We start from the raw sequence: 16,522 nt of genomic DNA on the forward strand, positions 1-16,522 counted from the left end.
GCATTCTCTATGGGCCTCTCCCCGCATCTATGGCTATTAATTTTAGCATTTGTGCATCTGTATACTTATTCCCATTTTCTCTTTAAGATCTTTTATTTCCCCTTTCATATGCATCATGAATATTATAGCCAGGGATAGGGTGAGAGTCTGTTGTCTTTCAGCAATAAAAACATTTTAATTATCATCAGAATCAGAATCAGGATCCGCTTTATTCTCCAGGTATGTGTACACATACGAGAAATTTGACTTTGGATCGTACATTGCTCACGATGTGCTTACTCATACAATAATAATACAATAATGCAATAATAAAATAAGACACAGTCTACAGTATTGAGAATACAAATATGCACACTATAAACACAAACAAAAACAATATAGACATATTGACACATAGTGCAGTGAGCAGAGTGCAAAGGATGCAGGAGTAAAATTATTATTATCATTAATTATGTACATGTCGAAGGTGGATGTGATATGCATGTACACATGTACACAGTGCGATGGAGCATAGTGCAAAGGATGCTGGAATAAATAAGTATGTATTTTGTGTAAGTGTTATGAAGTTGAGGTAGGAGGGTGCACAGGAATTGTTCTGACACTGTGAGTCAGAGATCAGCTGTTCATCAGAGTGATGGCTTGTGGGAAGAAACTGTTCCTAAGTCTGTTGGTTTTGGCATACAGTGCTCTGTAACGCCTACCAGAGGGGAGAAGCTGGAACATGTATAAGTCCTGAATGGAGGGCAGGTTGGCACCGATGATCTTTTCTGCAGTCCTGACTGTCCGTTGTAGTCTGCTCCTGTCCTTTTTGGTGGCAGATCCAAACCAGACATTGATGGACGTGCAGAGGACAGACTGGATGATGGCTGTGTAAAAGTGGATCAGCAGGTCCTTAGGCAGGTTGAGCTTCCTGAGCTGGCGTAGAAAGTACATCCTCTGCTGGGCCTTCTTCATGATGGTGTCCGTGTTGGACTCCCACTTTAGGTCCTGGGATATGGTGGAACCCAGAAACCTGAAGGTTTCCACATCAGACAAAGGGCTGCCGGGTCCAGGAGCCTTCCTGATCTTCTGCCTCTGGAGGAGCTGACGCACATCGTCTGCAGAGATCATAAGTGCAGGTAAGGGGTCAGAGAGGGGGGGTGACAGCGTGACAGTGGGTGAAGGTGACTGAAATTAGTGTTGAAGTGGGGAAGAGGTGTGAGGGGTGTGACTGTGGGCTTTTCAAACCTACAGTAAAAGCCATTCAGCTCGTCTGCCAGTTGTTTAGTACCAGCAGTGTTGGGGGATGGTCTCCTGTAGATTGTGTCTGCAGGCCTCTCCACACTGACACAGGGTCGCTGGCTGCAAAGCTGTTTTCTAGCTTTTCAGCGTAGCTCCTCTTTGCAGCTTTGACCTCTTTAGTCAGTGTGTTCCTGGCCTGTTTAAACAGGACTCTGTCCCATGTAAGGCTGAAAATCCCAGTGGTCAGGTAGAAATATGTTTGTGACGTGAGACATATTTACATAATTTACACTTTGTCTAAAACCTTTGGGCTACTAAATTATTTCTACAAAACATTATGAAACATTGCAATCATAACCCGGATTAATGAATAATGAATTAAAAAAAAAAACATTTTGAGACACCTCATCCAACACATTCCCACTCCCGATTCGTCACATATTGACGCTTGGTAAAGGGCCTTTGGCGTCGCTATTTAACGCACTAGGTACCCCTTTAGCGTCATTTTTAAACATTTAAGGCTCCACGGTCAAGTTAGCAACACTTAGCAACATTAAATATGCAACATCGGATAGACTTTCAAAATAAAATACTAGCGTTTCGAAATATCACCATTTTGAAATGACACGTTATTAAAGTTGTGAAATGTTGCAATTTGGTTAGGTTTAGGCAACAAAACTACTTGGTTAAGGTTAGGAAAAGATCCTGGTTTGCGTTAAAATAACTCCATATGTCAGTTAACACGTAAGTTAACTAACGTCACTTGCATAACTTACGCAATTTATGTAACATAAATAAAAATATGTAATGTTGACTTTTTTTTCAAACTGGACACAGGCCCTCCATCCACCCCAACTATCATCTTACTCAGTCTTTTCTGTTGATATCATATACCTGCCTTTACCATCAAAAACTGACGCTACAGGGCTTCCCCCACTGCGTTGAACTATAACGCTAAAGGGATCCCCAGTGCATTACAAAACTGACGCCGATGGGTTTTCACCATGCATCCATATGTGACGAGTAGGGAAGTGAGAATGGGTTGCCTCATCCCACGACAGCACCAGATTTAACCAGAACAATAAGACATATATAAATAACATCCCCTAAAGTGAGTTTTTAAAATGATTTTGAGAGTGCACAGGGGAAAACATGGGAAGTATTCATGATAATGTATACTATAACACATTTTCACTGCTATTCGACAGTCACAGGATTCCCATTATTTAATCTCTCTGCTTAGCTTTGGCAAGTCATTACTTTGTCATTTCCGCTGGCATCTTATTACACAATTTTATTGCATTACATACATATGGGTGATCAATCAAAAGGCAAAACCGACAGTAAAACAAAGTGTCTTTGTACCATATTGGACCTCTGTAAGTCTTCATAGCAGCTTCAGTCAGAGATTCTCCAAGTCTCTGACGGGAATGAACACCATTCTTCTAAATTATTTGGTGTTTTGATTATTATTTTATTTTTATTATTGAGTCTATTGGGTGGAGCCCTCATGACTGTGAAAGTCATTGCATGTGATCATTTTCATACTCATCAGTGCCCCTCGTGCCCTGTGTACACTTTAATTTTCCATCAATCAACGAACATCATGAATTGCTAATTGGTCCAATCTGGATAATCAAACTTGAAGTTGATGTTGTTCCATATTCTTACTTAAGTTATATGTTTGTTCACCTCTGGTGAGGTATGAGGGACCAAGTGACACAAATAAATAAAGGACCATGATAAATTCATTATTAGAATGACATAATAAATAATAATTAAATGGATCAACAAAAAGTAAATGTACTTCATTCATTATTTCCACATGACCCCCATAGATGCAGATCCTGACAGTATTATTTGACTCCCAGCAAGAAAGGTGTATTCCTTTTCAGCTGCGTTCTAACAACTCTCACAACTATGCCACAATGTGCATGTTTTCTATGCTACTAGCAAATATTTAGAATAAATGAATGCCCCAAGAATTTGAGAGAATTTGAGACACCGCATTTAGATGGAGATTGTTTTAAGCAACTAGGCTACCCTCCGTCTGTTCCCATCTGTAGATTTCTTGTAAATGAAGTAAAACAATCTAATCTGCATATTTAAACGTGACCTTAACTGAGGAAGTTCTGGTGATATGCTTTAGTTGTTTTCTTTATCCTATTCACCTGCAGTGCCTTGACAAATGTGTAGACTACAGTAACATTAGCTTATATGGCCATGATAAGCTACATTTTAGCTAACTTATTACATAAGCTCAGCTCATGAGTGACGCATGTTAGCAAGACTTATATTTGCCTTTTGTCTTTTGACAATTAGCTGTAAACTCAAGGCACTGGTAGCTTATGCTGCATTCAGACCAAACGCAAATCGCTTTCCTTGCAGGGGTTTCATCGCTGGACAACTGCCAAGTGTTCACACACAACGCAATAACGTGAATAAACACAACTCGCCAGTATTACAGCTGCATGAACCCCAAGTAAACATTTTGCTGTGATTCAATTGCAATAAACGGACCAAACTGATGCCGAAATAACTACAACATGATGCCGGTTTGTTAAACATATGAATTAATGCTTTGTCAGGTCTGTCAGCAAGACCGCATGACAACAACTAAAATGTTTGGATCAGTCAGGGCTATGCTTTGCTAACTTGTTCGCAGTAAAGTACAACGATAGCTGGAATAAAGTTACAGACACATATTTTCTGAACTCACCAGGTAGAAAGTGACAGGAAATTGTGTCTTTCCGCGTCTTTGCATTGACTTTGTATGTAAACGCTCCGCCCACATCACTAGGCTTTTGGTCTGAGAACACCATTAGTCTTTTGTTCATCACCACTCACCTCCATGCAGAGAGAGGACGAGGGAGAGAGAGAGACGACATTGGAACTCGACAAAGTCTCCTCTCCTGACCTGTTATTTAGATATTTTATACAATAAATATGTTTGTTTGACAGGAAAGCTGTGCGCAAACACAAATATATACACATATATATTCACAAAAGGGGCAGGTGCTTGAACCCCTTTTGATGTGTGCACATGCCTGATCCAGATAATAGTTACCGGTTGTGTTTCCTGTTTTATTTTGGCACACTAACCTTTCCTGTCATTTCAGTTACTGCCCGTGGGTTTCACCTGCCCCTGATTATCCACACCTGCGCTCATTCACCTCCCACTGGTTTCGCTATCAGTCAACCCCGTTTATATAGCCTACTCCTGTTTTGACATCCTTAAGTAATTGTAAGGATTTCTTTAAAGTGGATGTCATGAAAATGAATTGAAAAACTGGAGGGGTAAAACAGATGTGAAACGAGTGATAAATTATCAAGTGATGTGATTAATTTAAAGCTGATTTGATTAAAACAGACATGATTAGATGAAAACAGAGCAATGTTTGGGAGGAACAAACAAAAGATAACTGAAAAAAGTGGAATGGATACAAATAAATTAATAATAAAAGTGACGAAACATATGTGTCTCTTGGTAGCCACACCGACCTCTTCAACTGTCCCTGGGCAGACAGGCCGGGTGTCTGCAGCGCAGGCTGCTGCCGGGCCGCCCCTCCACTCACACCGAGAACTTCTTTACATTGTACCAGACCGGTACCTGATGGCCGCAGCTCTTGTAAAATCCGCTGTATCAGCACCGCAGCTGGCTGTTTGTTTTACAAACCTAACGCAAGAAAAACACAGCCACTGCTGCTTCCACTGACCTCTGTGGCAGCTGTTGTGCTTACATTGAAAACAATAGAATCGGCAACCTCACAGTACTTCAAGTACCTTAATGTAGACATGAAGTGGCTTATTACAGCACAAGAAACGTGTAAAGTTTTTGGTTCTTGGATCAGTCCTTAGCAGGTTGTTGAAGAACAAAATTTCAACTGACAAAATACAGTTTAGCCTGTGGAAAAGCTGCTCAATCTATCATTAACAGACATTTTGAGCATTAGATGTTTTCAGGAGGCTCATCTCACTCAGAGCGTCTTCCAGCAGCCATCACAAGAAGAGTACAAAATATCCACAGAGTAACACACCTCTCCAGAAGTGCTTTGCAGCAGCTTTCTGTAAATTGCCTTTGAGAGCTCAAGTGGGATAAATTAGGCGGACAAATTGGCACCATATGCAGCCTGAAGGCTCCTCACTGTTGCATCATTTCTAGTGCCTGTTGATAAGTTGAATTACATCCAAGATGCACTTTGTCTTCACTAATGCCCCTTAATTTTTAAACGGGGGCCCAGATTCTGCAGTGATCTGTGTGATCTAAATGACTGATAATGTTGACACGATCAGCATAAATACTGTGTCAGCATTCTGTCTAGTTGGTCTTATCTATAGCAGTCTCATCATGGAAGCACTATTCAGTTCCCCTGGTGCCTTTGTACGCTCTGAAATTGAAGTGTCATCCCATTGTATTTGTATCACAGGAAGCCTCAGACAGAATATTATTCCAAGCTTCACTCAGACTCCTCATCGCTGCTGCTTTATAGTCTTGCTGTTGGATGAGCTATCTCCCGTCGAAAGAGCCTTGTTCCCTTTCTCCCTTGCATTGTCATACTTTAAACCACAAGACAACAAGGGGAATCTTGTTGACTGCCTTACATTATATTTTTGGAACATTTTCTTCTCATTTTGCTTCACCAATTTGACAAAGGTACTGCACAGGGGCAAAATAACAGCCGATAAGAGGGTTATTACAGGTCAAACAGCAAAGTGCCTCTTTAGCATGTCTCTTGTAGGTTGTAAAGACGAAAGCCTTTTCCTTCTTTGAACAAGGCCCATTATTGGAGACTATGAAAATCATTCACACAGATAAAAACTGTTTAAGCACATAGGCACCACATGTTTCAGTGTGTGCCTTAGGAATGAATTCACATTTTATCATAAAGGCTTACACTTACATCTGCTGTGTCATTATAATCGTTTCCGCTGGAATCTGCAGTACACTGGTCATCTATCCACTTCTCTGCATGCTGTCTTATTAATCTCAGTAAGTTAGATGAAGCGCTTCCAGTGTGCCTTTCTTTGGCATACTGCAGATATCTTAGCAACAGAATACCTTGTTCTGTATGAGAAATACTTTGTGTGGTTATGGTACAAATAATGGAACAGAATATGTCAGCAGGTGTTTATAAAACTGTAAGGTTGGAGGTAACGGTTAAAGCTTGATGATGGATTGACCAACTGTCCATGACCTAACTTCACAAGTGAAAGCTGTGTATTTTTCCATGCTTATGTTGGTGTTAGCATGTTGCATAGCTGCTCCCTAAGACTGGGCGATGTTGGACTAATGTTGTAACACTGAGGGGCATTAAGGAAAAAGTGTGAATGTTAATTCTGATTTGAAGCAGATTAAATAACAAGAGTGGTAGGTTGGATGCCACCTAAATCCGTGTAGGGTTCGTTCTTTAATTATTTCGGTTCAAAGCTGAATCGGCAAAAACAAAAAAACAAGTTGTTTTTTGTTTTAAAACCAAAACGGAAAAATATTGATTTTGATATCTAATGTGTCCGAATATTGTAGCTTTGTGTGTTACACCAAAGTCCTGATAGGCAAGTCATGCCATTAGGCAGCCATTCAGCAGCCATCTTGGCAACGCCTCCAGGCAGCTTTTTCGTACTAACAAGAACCAAACAGAAAAACAAAGCCGCTGCGTGGTGAGCACTACATTATAGTCAAATGCGAAAAAGGAAATTAAAGACAATGTAGGCTACTTTTTTGCAAGATCGCGTCAAGCTGTGTTCAAACTCGATAGAGCAAAAACAATTCCTTGTTGTGGTGCGTGGCTTTGCCTGTGAGCTACTCAAACACTCAGGATTCTCTTATTTCAAGTCAACTAATGATTAAGTTCGTCAGCATCCAGTTAGCATTTTGTTTTGGGCTGATCTGAAGCAGCTGGTTACCTGAACATCTAAGAAAATACCCCAATATGTTTATCAAGGGTTTTTTCTCAAGGCTACGGCCAGGTTGTGAACTACGGGGGAGTCAAAAGCTCCCCTGAAAAGAATGATTTGTGATATTTTGGTGGGGTCCCTGAAATACTGAGAATGCTATTTTTGCCATTTTTGCTGCCAGTCCGCACCGCGCCAGGTCGCTCCCTCCTGTACGGTCCAGCACCCCGCTCCCTCTCTGGTAGACTGGAAGTTCACGTAAAGTGACCCCCCCCCCGCACACTATTACTCAGCCTGCCAGAGAGAGAGAGAGAGAGAGAGAGAGAGAGAGAGAGAGAGCAAATTGCTCACAGCTTCAGGGCTTGTCAGTGATTACTGAATTGTCCCTAGCAAAATTCTACTCAAAAGGTTTAGATAGTCAGTTTATTTGCGCCACAAACGGTTAACAGTCCGCCGCAAAGTAGCGAGAGAATAACATGTCTTTTCAGCTGCTGTGACGTTTAAAAGAGGCGTGACAAGCAGCTGGACCAACCAAGGGGGTAAGAAACAGTGAAGCTGACCAAAGCCTGCACGGATGGTTCCATGTAGGCCCAAAAATGACGTCAAAACCCTATGACATCCCGTCGTACACGAGAGATGTAACCATATCTCTTAGATTATAAACTTTCAGTGAATCTAAAACAACTATTCGGCCATTAGTGACGCAGCGCTGGTGTTTGGCAGGTGAACCTTGTAGGTGGGTGGATTAAACACTGACGATCCGAGCCAGACAAACACACTGAGCCATGAAAGTCTTTGTTGGTGCAGCTATGCAGCTACCAGAATTACGGTGTTTCTGCCGTTGTTCTACGTCATTAAAAACATGGTTATGCTGCGCGATCATGCGCAGTAGACGTTGGTGCCAACAGGAAGTAGCCCTGTATCAGTATTTTATTGGTCCAAAACTGGCTTCACTGCTCTCCATTCAGCGGGGTGGCTTCATCCAGTAATATACTGTCTATGGGACCAACCCATAGCCGGAGCACGATTCTACAGGGTTCCTGTTGTAATCATAAATGGTATCAGTTATGCGCATTAAAATTGATCGGATGCGTGATCAAACTTTCTGCCCTTCACAGTTTGTGTAGCGCCTCATAAAACGCTGTTCTAACTGCATTCCTTAGTCTAAAGTCATTTCACTTTCATATCACTGATGTTGTTATTGTTGAATGTGATGTGTGGTTGGGCAGGCAGTATTGTAAAAATGAACACTGTAGGTCTGGCAGGATGAAGCATCTCCACAGATACGCTGTGCGCATTTATGCAAGAGCCACAGCAATGCAAATTAAAAATGATATCTCCCAACACGCTGACAGGATCAATCAAGATCTAATCTTTCTTCATGTTCTGTGTTTTTCTGCACATCCAAAAGGTCTCACACACTGTCCAGTTTACAGTAAAACTGTAATTGACAGCAGCCTCTCTAATCATCAAAGTAAATCGTTAAAGATAACACTCATAGTCCATCAACATAACGCACAAGAAAGATATCACCTGGAAAGCTAAAGGGACAGGTGGAGGTGGATAAGATACCCATGCAGGTGTGGTCTCTAAATCTGAAAATATAATCAGTTGGTGGGGGATTTATGCGTAGCCTATATGAGTATTCCGATCCTGACAGTTTTAATTGGGGCTATATGAGATAAATGTTACTGTGTCTTTCGTAAAGGGACTGATGATGAAACACTCACCTCATCAGGCTGAGGGCTGAAATGATCTCCTGTTAACAGACAAAATGCGCACCGCCAAGAAAAAGTTAGGCCTAGTGTATTTCTGTGTAGTGAATGATTAGGCCACTATAATCTGACTGTTTTCAACAGATGCTGTAATGTTTATTGGAACTTTGAGATGTTTCGCATTTTTCTGGATTGTGAAGATCTGATCTGTAGCCTTTAGTGCCAAAAGTTGGTCTGCTCATCTGACAGAGATCACAGCTAACAGTGAACAGATGATGCAGCTGTGCAACAGGTCACCTTTAATTGACATTTCTTTAAAATGTCTCCGAGGAATCATTTCATTAAATTTGTTTCCTCAGGCATTTAATGAAATCAAGGAGGCACAAATTTGCGAAAAGAGAAAGTCCCTGTCTCTCTGCTCCATGATGTTTTTTTTATGTTAACTTCATGACTACTAATACTACTACTACTACCACCACTGGATGTGGTAGTAGTAGTACTAGTAGTAGACTTGGATGTGTGGAATTGTGAGATTTATGTCTGATTACAAGTGTTTTCGATGTTCCACCTCTGATGAAGAGCAGTCTCATCCAGTACAGTCCAACCTAATGCAGGCTAATGCACAGCAGAGGAGCATTAGGTTTTGTTAGAATATTAGGACTTAATTCTCATTAGATTTTTAATGTTTAGAAAGTTTTAAACCTAAGCAGAATTAACTGAATTAACTGAATTCAAATCATTGAGGTGAAAACATGCACATTTAAGGACTTTACTTCAGTCATGCCTGCATGTGTTTTGACTCAGCAGAGATGAAATAAAATGAGAGGTTCTACAGGAGAAATCTGACAGCAATACAGAATGAGAGCCTTAGAGCATCATATTACACTATATATTTATATTTTAAATTGTCACCTGTCACCTGAATTTTGTGCGTCCTTTTATATAAATAAAGACAAGACAATGAAGTGTTTCAAGCCCAAATTTCAGGGGGAGGACTCCCAGACCACCCACCCCTCATTAATACTATGTTTGAATTATTATCAGTAGTAATAATATAATAAATGTACATGGCCTATGCTATTTAAAAATTTAAATGTAGCTCAATGATTTAGAGGTAGAGTTTCAGTTTGACAAATGGCATAACAAGGTAGCAACAGAAAAGGAGACAGTTGATAGAGTGTTTGTGAGTGTTTTTTTTTGTGGGTCGATACAAGTAGAAGTAATTGAAAACAGGGGAAAACATGAAAGATTTCTGGGCTAAGCTCCCAATGTTTCCAGAGCCTGGAAGCCTGTTTCTGTTTTTCCGTTTTGGTTTTTCAACGCAAAGAACAAAGAACGACAAAATAATCAAAGAATGAATCCCTGCATGGTTCGTTCTTTAATCATTTGATTATTTTATCATTAACCATACGTGTATGGTTCGTTCTTACGTTCTCAGCCTTACCTTTAAGCTAGTAACTCATTAGCCTAAAGATTTGGCCAATCTTTAAGTTAATACTGGTGGCACAAAACAATCTAGCGGCAGTAGTTGGGAAACCAGGAGCTTTTCAGCAGTCAGGTAATGAGGTGATTGCCAGCAGGTGAGGTGGAGAGCCAGGTGACAGGAGGAATGCCATGACTAGAAGCACAGACACACATGAGCTGGACTATTACCAGCCATTATTATACACTTTACTTTTTTCCACTTCAAGCACTTTGGCAGATGGGCATGCAGGGAAATATTACATTATTGAAGTGGCCATAAATTGGAAAACCTGAGGTCAAAACAGACAACAGCCTACCTCAAGTGGGGGAGCAGGTGGCAGCATAACTCACCCATGGAGAAAGACACTCATAACCGTCTCTACCCTTAAGAAATAATAAACTTGCCTCAAGTCACTCTGGAAATAAAGGCTACCATCATAGAAAATATGGATGCTGCCTGAAGAATCTTGATGATGTTATGATTCTAGCAACAAGATTGTGGTGCAGCTGCTGGTAAACCTGGATCTGAGAGACTGGAAATGAGGCACCTGCAAAAGGCACATGAGTCCAGGAGTGACAGAGTGATCTGCAGAAGTTTGAGGAGTGTATTGCATAAAACAAAATAGCCACCACCTAAATACATTTTACTCACCTGTAGGAGTTGAGGAATCTTCACAAAGTCAGGATGGATAAATGTCAGGCTTAGGCAGGCAGCTGTTTTAAGTGATAAAGCTCAAATGAAACACTACCAACCTAGAACCAAACAGTACACTGGCAATTAGCTGGTGAACCCCTGAGGAGTTGGTGTTGTCCAAAGCAGAGCTAAAAATAGAGTGAATAGTGAACTTACATGTGTTGGGTGAAACCCAAAAACAATGTTGCTAGGTGTCTCCTGGATGTGTAAACAGGCAATCGTTTGATCCCCAATTCAACTCTAGAAGGTGATAATATGTCAGTGTTCCCAAAATTCCCCAAACAACAAGAACCACCATATGTGGAAACTAGCTGGTCTGGAAACAACTGAGAGATTTTCTTTTGTTTTTTTTAATCCAGTCTTTTAATGAGCTGGCTCCTACTGTAGGTGACTGGAAAAGGTGTGTGGATGTGTGTTACTGAAAGTGTGTGCGTTGTCAGAAGTTCTTCATAGGTCTTTCAATCACGGCGGTCTGTTGGGAGAGCTCACAGCACATGTGTGAGGTGGGGTGGGGGAGGCCTGAGGGGGGGATGTGTGTCTCATTCCATCTCTCTGACTCTCACATTTTCTCTGTATCTCACACTTCCCATGAATCAATCCATGCTATATATAGAAATATTTATTAATAACATCTGAATGGACAATTTACACAGTCTGCCGTAGGTTCATAATACATCTTGTGTTTACACTTTGATTAGTATCTCACAACAGGAGAAAGATTTTAAAAATTACTCACAAAAAATGATGCATGCATTGTACCTATAAACACAGAAGAAATTTCCATTGCTATTTGTGACAGTGAAGACATAAACAATACTGGTATTAAACTCAATTTACAAAAACAAACAAACACTGGTTAATTAAAACATCTGCAGGGCGTGGTCTAAATTAAAAGAAAAGAACATAAAGTCCTGTTAAAATGGGATAGGGCTGCTGCAAGTGTTTTCCAAATAGAAACAATCCAGTCACTCACTTCATGGCAAAGCAAATACATCACTATTGACAACATGATTCTGTGTTGTCTTTTTTCATTATTTGAGGGACGTCTTTCTAAATGAAGCCTTTTACAATGACAAATCCCCCCATCAAGAAGGCACAAGTAGTTAACCACTGGTTTGACAAGAATGATTTCAATAAAACAAGGCTTTCTGAAGAGTCCTGCATCTGCAATCATTTTCTTAGATAGATCATTTATGATAACATTGTATTCACCAGAGTACTTGCTGAGATCTGGAAACATGTTGACATTTCTAAGAAGTCAAATGGGGCAAAAAAAAAAAACAGACAGGCATGCAAGCCAGCAGTTTATCCAGAATATCTAAACCTCCAAAGGAAAGTGCACCAAAAATGTTGCTAATAAGACCTCATTCCGAGGGAAATCAAGTGCACACGACTGAGGTGAGTACAGTAGGTCAAAGTTGAACCAGGATGTCTAACAGTTTAGGTAATATAATGGGTTCGCCCTTTCTCCCCTGACAGAATCACTAAAGCCCCAGTCAATTAGTTGCACATAATTAAATTAATATCAAATCTGTATATACAGGGCTGCCAACTTTTCAGTTTAGCCTGGAGTGAGATTCAGTGTCGCTGAGTTCTGTGCATTTTATGAGTAGGCCCTCTGTGACATTTTGTTGTTGAAATGCTAGAGTATAGTTCAACATTGGAGGGGCCACATACTAAGTTGGGGTTCTGGGGGTGCCCTCTGAAATGTTTGAGCATTAAACACTTTATTTCCTGCATTCTGGTGATATTCTTCTGCACCAATTTGTGCATCAATTTATTGTGGACATTTCTTTATGTAAAGGGAAACACAAAATTTAGGCAGCAGGTGACAATTAAAACTATAAAAATGTAATAGAATATAATGCAGGAAGGCTCTCATGCATTCTGTATTGCTAAATAAAGAACAAATAAATAAGTAAAGATCCTGCAGTTCACTCATAATGCAGCGGTTTAGCATCAAAGTTCACATGATACAGAAAGCAGAGTGCTATTTGCATCCGCAAAATATACGTGGCGTTGACAGTGGCTAACTGAGCTAACATAACGGCAGCTAGTTAGCAACAGTTAGCACTTGCTTTAGCAACAGGTAAAGCTATCTGTCCATCAGAAAAGAGCAGATCAGCTAGAGGACATTAGAGTGAGGCCCGGCTGGCCCCCAGAAACAAAGCCATCATAAAAATTGAGAAAGCGTATAACTGGAAAATTTTAATAAATTAATAAAATTAATACATTTAAATTAAAACATTTTTATTGTTTTCCAGAAAACTACAAACTCTAAAATACCATTAAGAATACCTACAAAAAAATGTTTTGTCATTGTTGGGCAAGATACCGGTGTATAAGTGACAAATGATATGTAGGGATATGTCCTCAAGAGTTGGTGGACACTAAAGAGCTAAAATGAGAGTGGATGTTGGACTTCACCAGGTGGCCAGAAACATGATTTAGCATGAATTAATTCTAATGTTGCTCTCTGTCTGCTGAATATGTAAACAGGAAAATGCTTGCTTACAACTTTATAAGGTTATAATATGTGAATGATGTGTTTATAGCGCCTCTGCTGCCTTCAAGTGACCAAACAATCAATTAATGCTGCTTATAAATCAAGTACAAAATCAACCAAGGACCTAGTTTTGAAATCTACTTTTAAGACCTTAATTATATTAGCTTAGTTTGTGCTCATTTTAGAACTATTTCAGTGGTGTATAAAGACCTTACATAATACCTCATACCTCAGAATGAGCCATTTCTATCTAAATACACTGCGGGTCCCCTTAAATAGAATTTGCCATGTTGTGCCATCATGTTTCTACAGTAGCCCTAAGTAAACAAACTGCTCTACAGTGCGCGTTACATCACTACATTGAATAAGTACGATGAAGAGTGATGGCGGGGTGGTGATGGCGCATAGATAAGATGCTTGCCTTTGGTGTGGGAGACCTGGGTTCGATTCAGTTGCTCCAGAGGCGTGCGACCTCTGACATGTATAGCAATTGTAAGTCGCTTTGGATAAAGGTGTCAGCTAAATGAATAAATGTAAATGTAAATGTAAGAAGGAAGAAGAAGAAGAGGTGGTAGTAGTAGTAATAGTAGTAGTCATCTGGTTTGTTTCGAAGTAAGAAGAGAAAATTTGACCATCAGTATTTAGCATAAGAGCCGACAAAGCATGTCGGCCACCGTAGCTTCTCCAACGCGCTCGCAAAGGGAGGGGTGAGAGGTGAGTGAGTCGTTGGCTGCAATTCTCAACCCTCACCACTAGATGCCACTAAAACTTACAAACTGAACTTTTAAGTTGTGTTAAATCAAATTGCCTGAAACAAGCTAAAACACATAAAACATATATAAAATATAATACTCAAGTTGAATTATCCTTTATCTCAGAAACCCAAAACTACCAATAAGAAACATTAGTTTGCTGTATTTAGAGATTATCAATAACAGGGCATCAGCAGACCTTTTGCCAGAAAAAAAAAATGCCACTTTCACTGCCACCAGCAGTTTCGTTTCGTTTCTTTTATTTTGACCACACCCTGTTTACAAAGTATGACAATTTACCATGCAGTAAATAAAAACACTTTGGGGCGAACTCACAAAAGCACTGCGCAACTTGCACAAATAGGACAAAAGAAACAGTGTTAACTCCCACAGTACTCACAAAGGGTGAAATTCACCCCTAACTACGCTGCCAAGCCAATAGGGTCTCTGTGCACTGGTGCTATTTGCATGAATTTAAATCTGGTAATATGAGCACATTTGGTGCACAATTGGCCATTTTCTATTCAAATTAGCCTCACTGCTAAGAAAGCCTGACTCACAAACACTGGCGCTAATAGCCACACGCTAGCAAGTTAGAGTGAAATTATTAGCATCTTCAGAGAGTTGGTGGTATGTGTGTTTATAAGGTGTTTCACACACAGACTTTCCAGCGATCATGGCAGTGGTGACTGTAGCCAAGCAAAGGAATAGTATATCATATGCACGCAGATGGCACAGACAGTACAATTACTGATATTCACCACGAGGAAATGAAACATAAAACCTACTGCTGTGAGAAGCAGAGACAATGTCTACGCACTGTAACAGCCCAGCACAGAGCAGAGTAAAGAAAACAGCTCTCCATGCTCCTAGAGACATGACATCAGTCTGACACAACTCTCCATACAGAGGCATCCTGCAGAAATGAATGAAAGAGCAGGGGGGAGTTAACAGATAATTAGAATATTTTCTCTTTCAAAAAAACATTCAAAGATATGAGTAGAAAGTTGCATCTATAACATTTTCTAACTCAAATGTTGCTTAAGCAGTTGTGTGAGTTGGTACTTCAGTATACTTTAAGAACAAATATTTCTGGGACCACTACAAAAAAATTACAGATTAACATTTAACAGATGCAAAACAAGGGCATATTGCACTCAGCTGCAAAACTTCATGGGCATGTCTGCACTGTAATATCATTAGAGCAATATCCATTGTGAATCAGACCTTGAGACAGAGCAAACAGCGGTTGCAAGTGAAGCACAATTCATGATGCTATCAGCGGCTGCAATCCATTATTTGTGAATCCGCCCCTCTATGTTTCCTTTGTCAGCTGCTTTACACGTTCTTGGAGCAAATCCATTCAAGTTTACATCTTTACAGGAAGTGTTCTGTGCGAAAGTTGCCCATAGAACAAAAACTAATGTTTACACCAAGAAAATCTCCTTTGTTCACGTCTGCTGTAACAACAGTGTAAGCAACACTTTACCAATGCATGAGTTTGAATTCAACACAACAGCCAAACAAATGTCGAAAAAAGCTGAAACTTTGATGATCTGGATAGAAATCCATCTCTGTCCTTTCTACTTCTTTAACCTCACCTGTCTAACTCTTACTGTTTCTATTATAGCTTGCACAAATCACAAGTAACAGCTTCACATGTTGGCCTAAAAATAAATGATTTTGGTCCACAGACTGCAAGTTGCTAAAACAGCTTAACATGTAAGATGATCTCAACCTGTTAATACTGTCAGTACCAACTTATAATGACTAATGAAAGTACTCTCGTAGTTCATTTGGAATGTAGTTAAGTGTTTCTTGAATGTGAAGGGACTAAAGTAAGTAAGTCTTACCACACTAAAGCCTTGTTAAATCTAATGACACACCCGTTTAAGTAATGGCTTTTAGTTGATGTTACTACTTAGTTGCTTGTTAGTCACACCATGTACTGTATGTTTTAATACACTGTCCATTATCTATCTTTCTACCACACCGAGGCTCTGTGTCTGTGTGTGTGTGTGCGTTTGTGTGTACGGTCATGGCGATGGTGGTGTCTTCAGGGAATTGGTGGATCCTCCTTGGCTTCCAATGACCACTGCTCCCTGTCCGACCCACTGGACCACAACAGACAGAGAGGAAAAGAAAGGGGGGGGTTAGGTTTGCTGCATAAAGAAGTGATAAAAACCAACAGTATACTTAATCCTTTATCATATTTTATTTACATCATGTGGTGCCTAAAAAAAGTAATTTTGACCACATCATGGAATTGTCAGTTTTA

The 16,522-nt window shown here is 40.1% G+C and overlaps 1 protein-coding gene across 1 annotated transcript in view; it reads right to left on the reverse strand.

Annotated features, from left to right (window-relative positions):
- Positions 1–11,590: 11,590 nt before the first annotated feature.
- LOC119894080 (synaptotagmin-9-like) overlaps positions 11,591–16,522 on the reverse strand; it is a 65,018-nt gene continuing 60,086 nt past the window's right edge. The window contains exon 8 of the mRNA XM_038706581.1: positions 11,591–16,358. Coding sequence (XP_038562509.1) covers positions 16,281–16,358 — 78 coding nt within the window. The 3' untranslated portion in view covers positions 11,591–16,280. The remainder of the gene's footprint in view (positions 16,359–16,522) is intronic.

Source organism: Micropterus salmoides, unplaced genomic scaffold (genome assembly GCF_014851395.1).
Source record: "Micropterus salmoides isolate LMB-PRFRI ecotype aquatic unplaced genomic scaffold, ASM1485139v1 Ms_hic_scaffold_8, whole genome shotgun sequence".
NCBI lineage: Eukaryota > Metazoa > Chordata > Actinopteri > Centrarchiformes > Centrarchidae > Micropterus > Micropterus salmoides.